The 15,876-nt window shown below is 41.0% G+C and overlaps 1 protein-coding gene across 1 annotated transcript in view; it reads left to right on the top strand.

Annotated features, from left to right (window-relative positions):
- The window catches only part of LAPTM4A (lysosomal protein transmembrane 4 alpha), a 47,353-nt gene extending 31,762 nt beyond the window's left edge, over positions 1–15,591 (top strand). The window contains exons 2-7 of the mRNA XM_077488831.1: positions 2,806–2,926; positions 4,015–4,091; positions 5,599–5,721; positions 10,100–10,195; positions 12,999–13,097; positions 14,956–15,591. Coding sequence (XP_077344957.1) covers positions 2,806–2,926; positions 4,015–4,091; positions 5,599–5,721; positions 10,100–10,195; positions 12,999–13,097; positions 14,956–15,048 — 609 coding nt within the window. The 3' untranslated portion in view covers positions 15,049–15,591. The remainder of the gene's footprint in view (positions 1–2,805; positions 2,927–4,014; positions 4,092–5,598; positions 5,722–10,099; positions 10,196–12,998; positions 13,098–14,955) is intronic.
- The last annotated feature ends 285 nt before the right edge of the window (positions 15,592–15,876 follow it).

Here is a 15,876-nt window from a genome sequence, read left to right as displayed (position 1 = left end):
TTCAGAGAAATCTGTGCGGGTTTCTGCACAGATGTCTACAGAAATCGCACCCTGAAGTCGTCAAAAGTAGTGTAGAAACTACTTTTGGAAATTGGTGCTGCAAATGGGGTGTTGCACCGATTGTCAAATTGCATGCCAAATCGCTGCAATGCGAACCGGGGCTAAAGGTGAACGATCGACTTTGCACAATAAAGGAGCATCACCACACTGCAATCAGTAGAGTTTGCTTAATAGCAGTGGGGAAAAATGAAGTCACAACCTTTGCCCACCTGGCAGGGGTTCCACACTGACTAAACGGAACAACAGATCTATTGGTAGATAAGATTAAGGCTGGATTCACACCTATGTATTTTTTGTGCTTTTTGCATTTTGCAGATTTGCACTACAGAACGTGTTCCATAGGAAACCATGGCAAATGGACTGTATTGCAAAAATGCAAAAAGCACTAAAACTGCATAGGTGTGAATCCAGCCTTAAAGAGGAGCTGCACAAAAAAAAAAAATATTAAAAGCCAGCAGCTACTAATATTGCAGCTGCTGACTTTTAATAATATCACACTTACCTGTCCCAGGTTCCAGCGATGTCGGCGGCAGATGACAAGCGATCGCTCATCTCGCTGCAGCCACTGCCGCCATCCTCTGTCAGGGAATCGGGAAGTGAAGCAAGAGGGCTTCACTGCCCGGTTCCCCGCTGTGTCTCTGGGAACTGTGTGTTTCCCAGAACACAACGGGGGGCGGAGCCATGCGACGGTGGGCGGAGCCATGCGGCGGTCTGGCCGGAAGTGGGTGCAGTTACCTGGATTATCCAGGTAACTGCACCCCCCTCCCCCCCCCGAAAGGTGCCGATTGTGGCACCGGAGGGGGGGAGGGATAATACTAGCGGAACTTCCCCTTTAGGGTGAAGAACCACTTTAAGGAGACTTTCAGTCCTGATCCTTTGGTAATATACACTGGTATTGGAGAGCTGTACAGTAGATTGCTTTCTTACTAATGTGAAATAAAGTAAAACTTGCTATGAAGTAGAGCTGCGCAATTCTGCCTACAATTTTTTGCTTAGAATAAAGATCACAATTCTCTTACGACCACTAGTGTAACATCTTTCACGTTATACAAAACAATTGGATTAACTTTACTGTTTTAGTGGTGTGTGCTTTTTTTTTTTTTTTTTATTTATTTATTTTTTTTTAATGTATTTTTTCCAATAAAATTGCATTTGAAAGACCGCTGTGCAAATACAGTGCGACATAGAATGTTGCAACAACCACTGTTTTATTCTCTAGGGTCTCTGCTAAATATATATATATATATGTATGTGTATATGTATATATATATATATATATATATATATATATATATATATGTATGTATGTGTGTGTATATATATATATATATATATATATATATATATATATATATATATATATATATATATATATATATATATATATATATATATATATATATATATATATATATATATATATATATATATATATATATACAATTAGTGTGTTTGGGGGTTCTAAGTAATTTTCTAGCAAAAAATTATTTTAACTTGAAACCAACAAGTGTTAGGAAAAAAAAAGTTTAATCTTTAAGTGGTTAAACTTCCCTCATTTACAGACCGAAGTGCATTCCTTTTGATCTGAGAACAAAACCTTACAATGTTTAATAGTTGGCTCGGGGCTGAGGAATGTTGTGACACTTGGCAGACTTTTTCTTCTTTTTTTTTTTTTTTTTTTTTTGACAGCAGTTGGCTTTGAGCAGAGAATTCTCTGCATAGAAAGAATCTGGAAAATGCTTTGTTAAAGCGGAGTTCCGCCTGGGTTAAAAAAAAAAAAAAAATTAGCTGCTGACTTTGGTGTCCTATGGTGAGTATAGAATTGGGTATATGGGCTGATATATATATATATATATATATATATATATATATATATATATATATATATATATATATATATATATATATATATATATATATATATATATATATATATATATATATATAAAATATATATATATATATATATATATATAAAATATAAATATATATATATATATATATATATATAAAATATAAATATATATTTTATTTTTTGTGGTTGAACTGGATGGACTTGTGTCTTTTTTCAACCTGACTAACTATGTAACTAATGTAACTTTTAATATAAGGACAATTGCCTGTCCAGGGATCCAGCGATATTGGCACCCGAAGCCGACCCGTCCCTCAGCTTTGGGTGCAGGCGCTGGCATCATTACTAAGGCCTGTTTCCTACTGCGAGTCACACTGTGCTTTCTGAATGGCCCTACTGTCTTCTGGGACCTGTGTCTCCCAGAAGGCAATGGGGGGAGGGGCTTACATTCGTGATGGTTCTACAATCTAAGAACCAGCTCCAAAACTCTAGGAGCTTGCAACAATTTGACTGGCGTGAAAAATGTAGAATTTAATAACTGTAGGGGAGAGGAAAGAACACTGACAAAAACCTTGTTTTAGAGATGTAGGGTAGTGTTTAGAACAGTGTTTTGTTTTTATTTTTTATTTTTTTCCATTAGTCTGTGGCTTCCTGTCTTGATGAAAACTGCTACCCACATTTTTTTCCAATTTCTTATCCTAATTTTACAAGTTCAAGAAGTGATTTGAAAGTCTCCTGGGTTGGGTCACGAACTAAAATTACCTCACAGGAATTCTTGACCACCCACTCTCTATCCAACTAATGTAAAAAAAAAAAGTTGGTTTTATTGGTTGGATTCTAGTTGTGTTGTTACATGTCTAATGCATTGAATGTTTTGCATTTTGTATCCTCAGGTGGTGAACTTGCTGATGGGCATTCTCCTGACAGTGAAAGTAACTCATCCTGACACTGTGCCAGCAGTCGACATCCAATATGAAGTTATCGGGAATTATTATTCCTCGGAGCGGGTGGCCGGTGAGTCCCTGGTCTTGTCCATTCTGGTGCTTGCTTTAGCCAGCTGACATTGGTTTATTTACCTCATGTTTTATGAGCTATTCCATGAAGTGGGGTGTTAGGCTGTGAGAGCACAGTTGGCCAAAGCTGTGTTCCCAGTTTGGTGTCTTCTTTTTTTTTTTCATTGGTTACTAATTTTTACAGAATTTAGGATCGTAGGCCTTAACTTCCACCTTCTGTTTCCCTATCTCATTTGTGCAGTAGCCTCTTACCTCCCTGTGCCCTATTTTCCAGTCATCTTTTTGAGTCTGTAGAGTGACATTTTGGTTTCTCTTTCTCCGATGGTTGGGGACTCAAGGCCACAGAAAGCCGTGCCATATAATAATGTAGCTCTCCAACATTCTCCTGTGAGTTCAGGGCAGATGGATATTGCAGAACTGTGACTGGTTGTAAGTGGACTCCCCAACCACCCACCCACCCAAACTGGCCACCCTCTGACATTGTACAGGGGTTCTTCTCCCTTATCACAGCATCACTTTTTTTTTAGTTTTCTCTCCTGCACAGCTACATCATTCATTCACAGAGATCTGTGAACAATGAACTACAAGTCCCACCTGCCACTGTAGCAGATGGACTCTTGATTCTCAATTGAATACAAGTGTGGTGATCACCGCACTCATGGTCCATTGACACTTCCTTCAGCTCTCGAACTGAAGATATAGAGCTTGGGAGGAGTCTGCATTAGCCTGTGCATTGGACTGGCGATTTAGTGATTGCAAATGCATTGCTATGCAGGCTCGTTTGCAAAAAAAAATTCACACTTTGCTGCAAGTATGTCGTTTTTTTTTTTTTTTTTTTTTTTTTTGTTTTTTTTTTTGCAGAAGGTGGAGTGTTGGCCTTTAAGTACTTTTGATTGTGAAATAAGTCAAGGCATCAACTGCTAAAAACTGAAATCTTTATTTTGTGTGGACTGCCCCTTTAATACATGCCTGTATACATATGATATGAAAGTGATGATCATATTGAAATTTGTTGTTGCCTTGTTGTTCATTGCTGTGGTAGTAATATGTAGCAGCCAGCGTAATATGCTATTGATTTTTGTTTTGCAGAAAATGCCTGTGTGCTTTTTGCCATCTCCTTGCTAATGTTCACCATGAGTGCTATGATGGTGTATGGAGCAATAACGGTGAGTACACATCTTACCGAAAATTCAGACTGGAGAGAGCTTGTTTTACTACAAAACTTTGTTGAATGCTGGATTTAGTTAAACAGGCCGCTTTCACACAGGGGCGGGAGCGGCGTTGGCGGTAAAACTGCGCTATTTTTAGTGCCGCTTTACAAGCGGTATTTGGCTGATAGCGGGGCGGTTTTACCCCCCCTGCTAGCAGCCGAGAAAGGGTTGAAGCCACAGGTATAGCTGTGCTGGCCCATTGATTTCAATGGGCAGGAGCGGTGTATACACGGCTCCTTCACTGCTCCAAAGATGTTGCTAGCAGGACTTTTTATACCGTCCTGCCAGCACACCACTCCAGTGTGAAAGCCTTCGGGGCTTTCACACTGGAGACACAGCAGTGGCTCTTTCAGGGCACTTTAGAGGTGCTATTTTTAGCAGTGTAGCGCCTGCAAAGCACCCCAGAGTTAAAGTGGTCTTAGTGTTACAGGTATGTGTGCACTTTGCTCTGCTATGTAGAGGTTTTCCAAGCTGTAATCAGTTATGTAATTTCCAGGCTGCATTCAATTATTTTAAGTGGATAATGAAACAGTCTGCATTTGTAGCTCCATCTAGGGCAGTGGTAGTCAACTTTCTTGATTTTGGAGGGGCCTCCATGCGGCCCCTGACATGGCCAAAGGGCTGCAAAGAATCAGTCAATGCAACGCTACTGACAGCTGTCAAACTGCAGAAATGCAATAGGGCATAGTCAGACAGCATGCATGCTACAAGAGATGATTAGACTGCAAGCAATATGAGATTGTCAAAGACTGCAGACCTACAACAGGAGATGGTCAGATGCCAAAGAGCAGAAAGTTGGGCACCAGGGTCATGGCAACTGTGGGCTTCCAAAGGGCTCCTTTACTTTTGGCAGCTGAAAGGAGAGAAAAAAAGACCGACAATTTTCCCCCTGCTGGAGCAAATTGGATCATGCCTTGCTCTGGATAAACTGTGGGTGTACGTATGTGTATATGGGATTGTACTACAAACTAGGGGATATATACTGGAGTGTTGTGTTTTTATTTTTATCTTTTTTATACTAGTAATGGCGGTGATCAGCAACTTGTAGCGGGGCTGAGATATTGCTGCTGACAGTCTAACGCTAACTGACACTTTGTGGGAACCACTGACTGATCCTAATACAGTGATCAGTGCTAAAAATATACACTGTCACTGTACTAATGACACTGGCTGGGAAGGGGTTAAACGTATAGGGTGATCAAAGTGTTAAATGTGTGCTTGGCTAGTTTGTGTGCTGTTGAGGGCTTTTACTATAGAAAGTGATGGACTTTATTAATTTCCTTTGAGATAAAGGAATAAAATCGAAATGCTTTCTTGAACAGAGATATGTGTATATAGAAATTATTTGGATTCTCCTTTTGCCATTATATACTCTCTCTCCTTACCTAATTGCAATTTACATTGTACCGCTGTTTTTCACACTCCTCCGATAATAGCTGATGGGTTTTCCTTTTCTCTGCAGCATCGGGGTGGCTGGCTGATCCCCTTTTTCTGTTACCAGCTCTTTGATTTTGCCTTGACATGCCTGCTTGCAATCAGTTCCCTTACATACCTGCCTGGCATTAAAGATTACTTGGAGCAGCTGGTAAGTTTGTGTATATTGTTTGTGAAGTGTGCAATTTTTTACTGAAGTATTGTGTGCACTCATTTTGCATATTTCACTAAACTTTTTAAAGCAACAAAAACTTTAAAAGCAAAGCCTGGATTTATTTTTCAGATGCATCAAGGAATTGGTTAGCCAAGGGGGAGCAACTCTAGTTTTGCTCTCCTTTTTTATAGGACCAATCCTCGGCACCTCACTGCTGCCTGGTACCACCAGCTAAAAGGGGAATTAAACCCTCTCTAAAAGAAAAATAAACACCCTGCAAGACAAAGGCATAATGAGCTAGTATGCATAGCATACTAGCTCATTATGAATTACCCCAGATCAAAGCCACTGTAGCAGTTCTCCGTGACTTCCGTGTATTGTGGCTCCGGCGCTGTGCTGGCCGGAGCCGCGATGATGTCTCTCCTGTGCGGGAGCCATCAGTGATGGCACGATCTCATTCATTAAATGGCACGCTCAGTGCGCCGTCTTTTTTGCAAATATCTCCATAACCGTGTAGGTTAAGGAGACTTTTCTTGCACCTACAGATAAGCCTTAATCTAGGCTTGCCTGTAGATCAAAGTGGTTTGTAAGGGTTTACAACCACTTTACTTCGAAAATAAGACACTTTTGGCAAATAAGTCCCCTACTAAATGATTCTGTTTATTTGAATGTGACATGCATGTCCCACGGGATAGATGATACTACACACAGCTGGGAAACGGTTAAAGCAGAATGCCGGCTCAATGCAAAAACAGTTTATTTTAAGATTGGGAACTTCTGAAATTGCTAAATACAGCTCATTAAGGTCTCAAGCACACGGGTGTTCAATTTTGCTTTGTTTAGATCTGTAATATACACTCACCGGCCACTTTGTTAGGTACACCTTGTTAGTATCGGGTTGGACCCCCTTTTCAGTACTGCCTTAATTCTTCATTGGATAGATTGAAAAGGTGTTGGAAACATTCCCATAGTGACATGATAGCATCATGCAGTTGCAGATTTGTCGGCTGCACATACATGATATGTGTCTCTGGTTCCTCCACATCCCAAAGGTGTCCATTGGATGAGATCTGGTGACTGTGGAGGCCATTGGTGTACAGTGACCTCATTGTCATGTTCAAGAAACCAGTGGTGAGATGATTTGAGCTTTGTGACATGGTGCATTATCCTGCTGGAAGGAGCCATCAGAAGATGGGTACACTGTAGTCATAAAGGGATGGACATGGTCAGCAACGATACTCAGGTAGGCTGTGGTGTTTAAACGGTGCTAAATTGGTACTAAGGGGCCCAAAGTGTGCCAAGACAATATCCACCACACCATTATACCTCCACCACCACCACCACCACCACCAGACTGAACCGTTGATACAAGGCAGGATGGATCCATGGTTTTATGTTTATGCCAAATTCTGATCCTACCATTTGAACGTCGCAGCTGAAATTAAGACTCATCAGACCAGGCAATGTTTTTCCAATCTTCTATTGTCCCAATTTTGGTGAGCCTGTGTGAATTGTAGCCTCAGTTTCCTGTTAGCTGTTTCACTGTTGCCTTTCTAACATCTGGAACCATTCTGCCCATTCCCCTGTGACATTAACAAGGCATTTTCATCCACACAACTGCCACTCACTGGATATTTTCTCATTATTTATTTATTTTTGACCATTGTCTGTAAACGCTAGAGTTGGTTGTGCGTGAAAACCCCAGTAGATCAGCAGTTTTTGAACTACTCAGATCAGCCCATCTGGCACCAACAACCGAACTAAGTTCAAAGTCACTTAAATCCTCTTTCTTCCCCGTTTTGATGCTCAGTTTGAACTTCAGCAAGTTGTCTTCACCATGTCTAGATGCCTAAATGCCTAAATGCATTGAGTTGCTGCCATATGATTGGCTGATTAGCAATTGGTGTTACCAAGCAATTGAACCTACCTAATAAAGTGGCAGACAAAGGTGTGTGCAGCCTATTGCATTAGGGTGTTCACCCCAGAACTCAAACACACAACTTTTTCTGCAGCCTCAGCTGCACTGAACAGTGAATGAATGGGAAGTGCACTGTGCTGAGCAACTGAAGCATAGTAAGTTTACTATGCTTCAGTTATGAGTGAACACATTGAGTATGTTCATTTAGAAAAGGATGGGGCTGGTAAATAACATTGAGTAGCCCTTTCCCCCGCTCTCCATCTTGAAACATCCCTGCAGTAGTAGAGGAAAGGAAGGAAGCCAGCAGTGCTGCAGGAGGGGAGAAAACATGGGGGGGGGGGGGGGGAGTAGAGTGATTAGGGTGTGCCCAGGCACATCTGGCATGCCTATGGTGGCCAGTGAGTGTATATGGATCTGAACGCAGTAGTAATTTATGCTATGGCCCTATGCACACTAGTCTGTTTTGGTCTGCATTTAGTTTAGCTGTGTAAACCAAAATTAGAAATGTGTTTAGACCGTATTGTATACATGTAAATATTTGTGCTGTTTACATAAGGACAGCGAAGATGAACCCTATTCGTGGCTGAAGTTCGGGGCCTACATACGTGGGCTGCGGACACAATCACTTATTACACACTATTATCTCCTCCCTTCTAAGTGATTCATTCATGCAGTAGTAAATGTGCCCAATGACCTCGGACATTGTGAATTACTGAAAGCCGAGGCATGTGTCACCACCGCATGAATGAATGACTTATTCAAGGGGAGATGTAAACCTCAATCGAGTCATTCGTGGCAATGGCTCCTGCTGCCTACACACGTTGTTGAAATGTACATGTCAACCCGAAGCAGTAGCAGCGGCCTGTAGGATCCATTTACAGCATACACACAGGAAGTTACTAAGGGAATTACACTTGTGTGCATGAGCTCCAATACTTGACCTTGATGATCTGTCTTCCCTAGTCCAGTGCCTGACACCTTGAAATCTTGTTTTCATGTGCCTACGCCTCTAGTACATCTTCCGTATTTATAGCTCCGCATAAACAGTCCTATTTCACAATGTGAGCAGGCTGTGTTATGACATATATGAGGGGTGTAACCACACAATTCTCCTACATGTATAAGGCTGATAAAAGCTTTGGGGGCCCCAATAAGGAGTCAGTCCACTCAAAGCTGATACGGTTTGGTAAATGTTGGAGTGTTCAAGAGGAAGTAAACTTCCATCTTTGAGTTTTACCCATAGGTGTGCCTATAAGGCTTACCTATAAGTATTTACACGAACTTTAAGTAGCATGCGCTCTAAAGGAATGGCCACCCATGCCATTCCTTCAGAGCCGTGTGCCATGACCGTTGGCTTCCGTGCGTATGCGCAGGAGTGATGTGATCGTGCCACCGGCCAATCGCAGAGCCAGAGTCCGTGAACCCGGAAGCAGGATGCGTGAAGATGGAAGCTTTCATCAGTGATGGCATCGATGCAAGGCTTTGTTTTCAGGTAAGTTTCACATAATGTGCTAGTATGAGATGCATACTAGCACATTATGCCTTTGCCTTACAGGTAAGGAAGGAAAAAAAAACGCAGAGGTTTACAACACCTTTTTAAAGCAGATCTTCACTGCATCTGAGCACCGCAGACCAAAACCACTGTTTAATTCATTTGTATTATTCTAAGCAAACTCTCCTATCCATCCATGTCTCCATGCTTTATTTTGTTGAGAAATCACTTTGAAAAACACGCCCCACCATCAGCAGCGTGGCCATCTTTAATAAAGGCAAATGATTCGTGTAGCATTTACTTCCTGGAATCCCTCTCTCCTTAGCTCGAGCACACATGCAGGAGAGTGTGCTTGGCTAAGAAAACCCTTCTCCCCTCCTAAAGACTCCTGGGATGTATGGCATAATGTTGCCTGGACAAGAAACTAGGAAGTAACTTAAATTTAAAAAAAATAAAAATAAAAAAAAGTTTAAAACTCTCCTGTCTATTTACTAATGCTATCAGCATGAGAATAATCAAGGTTGATTGGGAGAGAAGTTCCACATTAAGCTGGCCATACATTAGACAATACATACAATTTCCTTTTGGATTTACCATCAACGATGTAATACAAGGGCCTGCCTGATTGCATACGAATTTAAAGTGTTTAAGGTTTGACCTCATATTATATGGTTTTGGTAAATCTAAAGGATAATTGTATAATGTCTAGGGGAATCTATTGTTGAGGTCTCTGGACAGGTGTACCTGGGTCTTCAATCCTGGTACTGTACCCATTATGTGGGGCTCCCAATTTTTCATTCAGATTATGGAAATGTAGAATTATGCAATGTTGCTTTTGTGTGGTCATTACAGGCACAAATAATTCACAATGGAGTTATTGCAATTTTATACTGATAAAGTGCATATATATTTTGCACCTATAATGTAGTGTTTTTTTTTTTTTTTTTTTTTATCTGTTTCTGTAGCCTGAATTCCCATATAAAGATGACATGCTTGCTATGGATTCCAGCTGTCTTCTCTTCATCGTACTGGTTGTGGGAGCATTGGTCATCATCCTGAAGGTAAAGTAAAAACTGACCTCATTCCAGAATCCATGAAGCTGATACTTTTCAGCCAATGTCTACATTCGTCCTAGCAGTTTTCTCAGTAGAAAGTGCTGATATTTTTTGGTGTTAAACCTTTTATGTTCTCAGTATTGTAAAAGTGATTGGGTGGCTCTACAGCCGCCTGGATCACTTTTACCATACAGCTGCTTGCTTGCTGCAGTTGCAGTCGAGAGCTTGTTTTAGCCAATGTCTAGGCCATTTGTATAGAGCCTATAGACAACAAGTGGTTAAAGTAGATCTAAACCCAGTCACTTAAATCGCCTAGAAGTTTTTTACAATGTCAATCAGATTTCAAGTCATTTTTAATCATGTTCTAAACCTGCAGTTATTACATACCCGGTAATCCTGTCATGAAGATCTTTGTTCAGGCACTGCCTGTTATGGGGTGACCATGTTCTTGTTTACCAGTTGCTCTCCTGTCAAGCAATGACAAACAGCTGCCACTGAAGTGCATGCATATAGAAGTAGCTGTAGAGAGGTGGCAGGAGATCAGCAGCCCTGAGATGTATTAACTGATAAGTGGAAAAAAATACATTGATCACTACACGGCTCCAGACAATAAAAATACAGCTCCAGCTGCAATACTCACTACAGAACTGCCCCCCTGCAGTCTCGCCACACCAAATCCAGGCCACCACTTCTTTTCCGGGTCAGATAATGGTTGTTATTTAACCCACTTTCTCTGAGCGCATCATTATGTGTTGCTGCTCCCTCCAACATTTAGGATATGGGGCATTTAGGGACATCTGGAATAACGGTAAGTATTAGGATATTTTTTTTTTTTTTTTAAGCTGCAGTTGTACATGCTGCACTGGAGGAGGTGGTTAGTTTTGAAGGAATGAGGTAGGGTTAGATGCTCTGTTTGTTTGGTCTTTACTTTAAATCTCTCCAGCAAGAATATTTGCTGTCACTTGGAGAGAAGAACATGACAAACCCTAATAAAAACCTGACTCGTTCTAAACTTTTTTTTGGAAAAATCTTTTTATTAGTGTTAATATCGCCATACAAGTAACCAACATACAACATATAGGTAAAGAGCACAGTGACCCATGCGCGGTTACTGTAATTGTATACATCTATTAAGTCAAATCGTTAACTGACGTGGAGGGCACCTTACTAAAAGAAAAGGTACGGCTCCCGTAGGTCATTTGAAATCATAACTAGTAAAATTATAGACCTCATCGCTCCAGGTTTGTGCAGCAATAAAAGGCCTGACATGAAAACAAATGTTACTCAGCAGTAGAGCAAAAAAGGTTTACAGCAAACTCAAATGCACAAATATGCCGTAGACGGCTCTGCCAGCCACTTGGACCAAACCTGATCCTATTTTTTAGGACAGCCTCTGTTGACATAAGTGTCCTTGTAGAGAGGTAGACTATTGTTGACCCAACTGTTTCCAGAAGGTGATAGATGGGGGAACTGACTTCCTCCAATGAAGTGCGATGGCTTTCCTGGCATAAAATGGCAGAAAGCCGACCAAAGTACGCCTTGCCACAGTGGGGATTATCTGTTCAATTAGTCCCAATAAGCAAACTGACATTGAGGACTGCAAGTTGATAGCACTGACCAACCGTATGTAGGTTAACGCTTCCTCCCAGAACCTAGCGATGGTCAGGAAGGCCCAGAAGATATAAGTAAAGCCTCCCAGAGCACCCCCCCCCCAATGTCGACTCATTTTATGTGGTCTGTATTGTGAAAAATGAAATGGTGCACCAGTTTAAACTGTATCAATCGGTCAGGGAGAGTAGCTAAGGACTGAAACAAAGTCCCAGATATCATCCCAGTTGTCGCCATCAAGTTCAGGGATGTCCTAAATTTAATTAGTAGGTTTAAAGCTCTTTGCTTCTGAGATTTCCTCACCACCTGTCCCAGTAACACACAAGGGAAAGCTCCTTGATGGAGACTCAGTAAAAGATTGTACACAGCAAGGAAAAGCTGGAATACGTATCAAAGTATTAGATATTTGAGTGGACATAAACTCAAGCCTAATGCTGCGTACACACGATCGGAATTTCAGCCAGCAAAAGACCGATGAGAGCTTTTCATCGGAATGTAGCTGGCTAAATTCCCGCCAGCAAAAATTTGAGAGCATGTTCTAAATTTTTGCGACGGAAAAACTTTTTCTAATGGAAATTCCCGATTTGTGTGTATGCAATTCCGACGTGCAAAAACTCACACATGCGCCAGATTCAATTACAAAATGGAATCTACTAGGTATTGAACTTCCTTTTTCTAGTCCCGTTGTACATCACCGCGTTCTTGATGGTTGGTATTTGATGAGACCATGTGTATGCAAGAAAGACAGCTTGAGCGAAATTCCGTCAGGAAAACCATCGGAGCATTTTCCGACCAAATTTCCGATCATGTGTACGCGGCTTAAGTTTTGCTGTGGTAGATCATTAGAGCAAAACTGACCTTTCCTAAACTCTTTAAAAAAAATAAAAATAAAAAAGTGCTTCAAGCTCCATACATTGATGAACATGTGACAAAACACCTAGACATTCCTGAAGGGTGTCTGTAAAGTTTTAATAGTATGCTATACTTTTATTGCAGAGACGAAGGTTGTATGTCATGTCCTCTTGCTTTACAGGCAGTTCCCGGATTACAAACAAGATAGGTTCTGTAGGTTTCTTCTAAAGTTGAATTTGTATGTAAATTGGAACAAGTACCCTTTGTATGTAAAAATATAATAAATTCTGGTATGAATTACACCCTGCATGCACTTATTGTAACAAATATGTATGCTTTCTGTCTACAGGCCTATCTGATTAATGTTGTGTGGAACTGCTACAAGTACATCAACAATAGAAACCTCCCTGAGATTGCAGTATATCCTGCATTCGAAACCCCTCCACAGGTATTAAAACAGGTCAATTCATGAAACATGCAGATTTGTATGGCTAAAAATGTGAATTATGAACTTTTGCTCTATAGTAGCCATTACTTGGTCTGTCTAGTAGGGATGTACCGATAGCAAGTACTCGCCAATACCAATTACCGATATCTATTTTAAGTGACGTGTGTGGTCAGGTTTTGCTAGCAGGATTTCAGTCCCACCCCGGTGCAAATTGTCAAAGTGTATAACAGTGGAAATCGCACCTTAACCATGCTCAAATTAACATGGACGCTAAAAAAATGCAATGCGGCCCACACATATGTGAACCGTCTCCATTGAAATGGCCGACGGTTCACATGTCATGCGAATCGGATGCGATTCAAAACACATCCAATTTGCGTATATATGAAGCTATCGGTTTTTGTATTGAAGCATTTGTACTTGTACTTTAGTATTGGCTCCATGCTACTGTCTAGTACTATCTGCTTAAAGTGGTTGTAAACCCTCCTGGAAAAAATAAAATGAAAAACACCCTGCAAGATAAAGGCATAATGAGCTAGTATGCATAGCATACTAGCTCATTATGAATTACCCGAGAACGAAGCCCCCGCAGCCGTCCTCATCTTCCCCTCCGGGCCAGCGACCTCTATCCCGGAGGTTACTTCCCGGTATCGCAGCTCCGACGCTGTGATTGGCCGGAGCCGCGATAACGTCACTCCCACGCATGCGAGGGAGCCACCGCGAACAGCACAGTACAACTGAAGCAACGGCACGTTGGCATAAGTGCGCATGTGCCGCATGACATCGGCACATACAAATACATGGATTCCTCCTAAACCATGTAGGTTTAGGAGATATCCAGTGCAGCTACAGGTAAGCCTAATTATAGGCTTGCCTCTAGTTTAAAGTGGTTGTAAGGGGTTTACGACCACTTTAATGGATGGTGGCTCCATAGGGTAATCTCCCCCCCCCCCCCCCCCTTGCCTATTTTGGGCTGAGCTGGGTAGGCTTGTCCTGTTGGTTGAACCACCAGGAGCTTGTCTGCCAAACGCTCTACAGAACTTGATGTTGTCCCAACAGTTCCATTCATGGTGTGTCATGAACTTTTTCATGTTCCACATCTATAAGAATTGTTTTGTCTGCTCCCTCAACCTGTTTGGCAGGAGCTGCCGTCAGGACACCCTAGATGACAAAGCTTTGTCTTGGCTAGGTGGCAATTAATGGGGTTTTGGCAACCTACACATGTGCCTGATGCCTTTTGAGCAGTTTAAGGGCCTGTGCAAATGGACTTTTGTATGCTTCAGTTGGGTTTCCCATTCCCACACTAAAGATATAGAAATGCAAAACTTGCTTGATGCAGGTTAAATGCAGATGGGAAGGAGGTCATCTACAGGTTAGATGGATAACCTTTCACCTTTGTTCAGAATTCACTGACAAACCTCAGAGAGATCTCAAACTGATGCCATCAACATAAGCCCAAAGCCTTTTGACACAGAGGCCCTAAGGCATCAAGAAAGAGAAAAATGATCTGTGTAGGCAATCTGTATCCATTCACATATTTAAAGGATATTTAACTGTCCCCATCTAGAAACCAGAACATCAGATTTATGTGTGTGTTCAAAAATTGTGTGGGTTTTTTTTTTTTTTTTTTTTTTTTTTGCGGCTTGTTTAAAATGCCCAAAAAATATTTAGTGCATTTTTAAGGTGCTCTCCCAGCCACTCAAAATGAATGGCTGCCTTAAAACAGCACACATTAATGCTCAGTATATATTATGTACATAAGGGCTGGTATATCAACTAGCATTTTTACCTTTCTTTGTAGTCTGTTTATGAATAACATTGTAAAAATTGTGGTACTGACTACTCTGAACTCTTGCAGTATATCCTGCCTACATATGAGATGGCTATAAAGATGCCAGAGAAGGAGAAGGACCCTCCACCTCCATACATCCAGACCAGCGAAGCCTCCTAACCTCGTCTAATGTGTCTTTTCTTTCTGCTTAACGGAGAACCCGAGTTTTCACATCGTCCTCATCCCGCACAATAACATACCTTTAAACCAAGCCCTTATTTTTATATAACAATGCTTCTATTGCCTTACTTTTAAAATAAGAAAGGACAACTATTACTTATGACAATCTCTTATTTGATTATAGTTTACATGAGTAGTAGTTTGGGGGGGTGGGGGGTGTTTAAAACAATTAGGGGTACTTCTTTTTATTATATTTTTTGTGTTTTACGAATTTTGCTATGTTGTCTTTTCATGCCTTAACCCTATCACTTCTGGACTGCCATGCTACATGTTGCTGGCAATGCATTGGTGTTCCACCCAGCAGTGAGGGCATAAATGAAGAAAAGCAGAAATATTTTCATGAGTAAAATTTAAATAAAACAGAAAAAAAAAAAAGTTTTAGAATGGAGTGTTTTTGGTTTACAGCATGCTGTTGTGCTTGTGGAACTCATCTCACTTGTCTGATCTGAGATATTTTGATTAATAAATCTGTCTCAAAATCTAGTCTACGACTATGTTAATTTTAGAGTACTGTACACACGTGTGTGTGTGTGTGTGTGTGTGTAAGTTTGAAAGCTTTTTTATTTGTTTCATTGTTTTTATTTTGCAAAAAAGCAACAGACCACTGATAGAAAAAGGAAAGTATCCATGCAAGATGTCTAGAGTACAAATATTTGGATGAAGTACGAAGGCACAAAGTGACATTCAAAAATTTCATGCAATGATGACTTCTAAAGCCGTCCATAGACTGTTCAAATTTCAGCTGGTTCAGCAGGGACCAGACGGAAT

Source organism: Lithobates pipiens, unplaced genomic scaffold (assembly GCF_037356315.1).
Source record: "Lithobates pipiens isolate NorthernLeopardFrog02 unplaced genomic scaffold, aLitPip1_a1.2 Scaffold_18, whole genome shotgun sequence".
Taxonomy (NCBI): Eukaryota; Metazoa; Chordata; class Amphibia; order Anura; family Ranidae; genus Lithobates; species Lithobates pipiens.
This window is presented reverse-complemented; position numbering and strand designations above follow the sequence as displayed.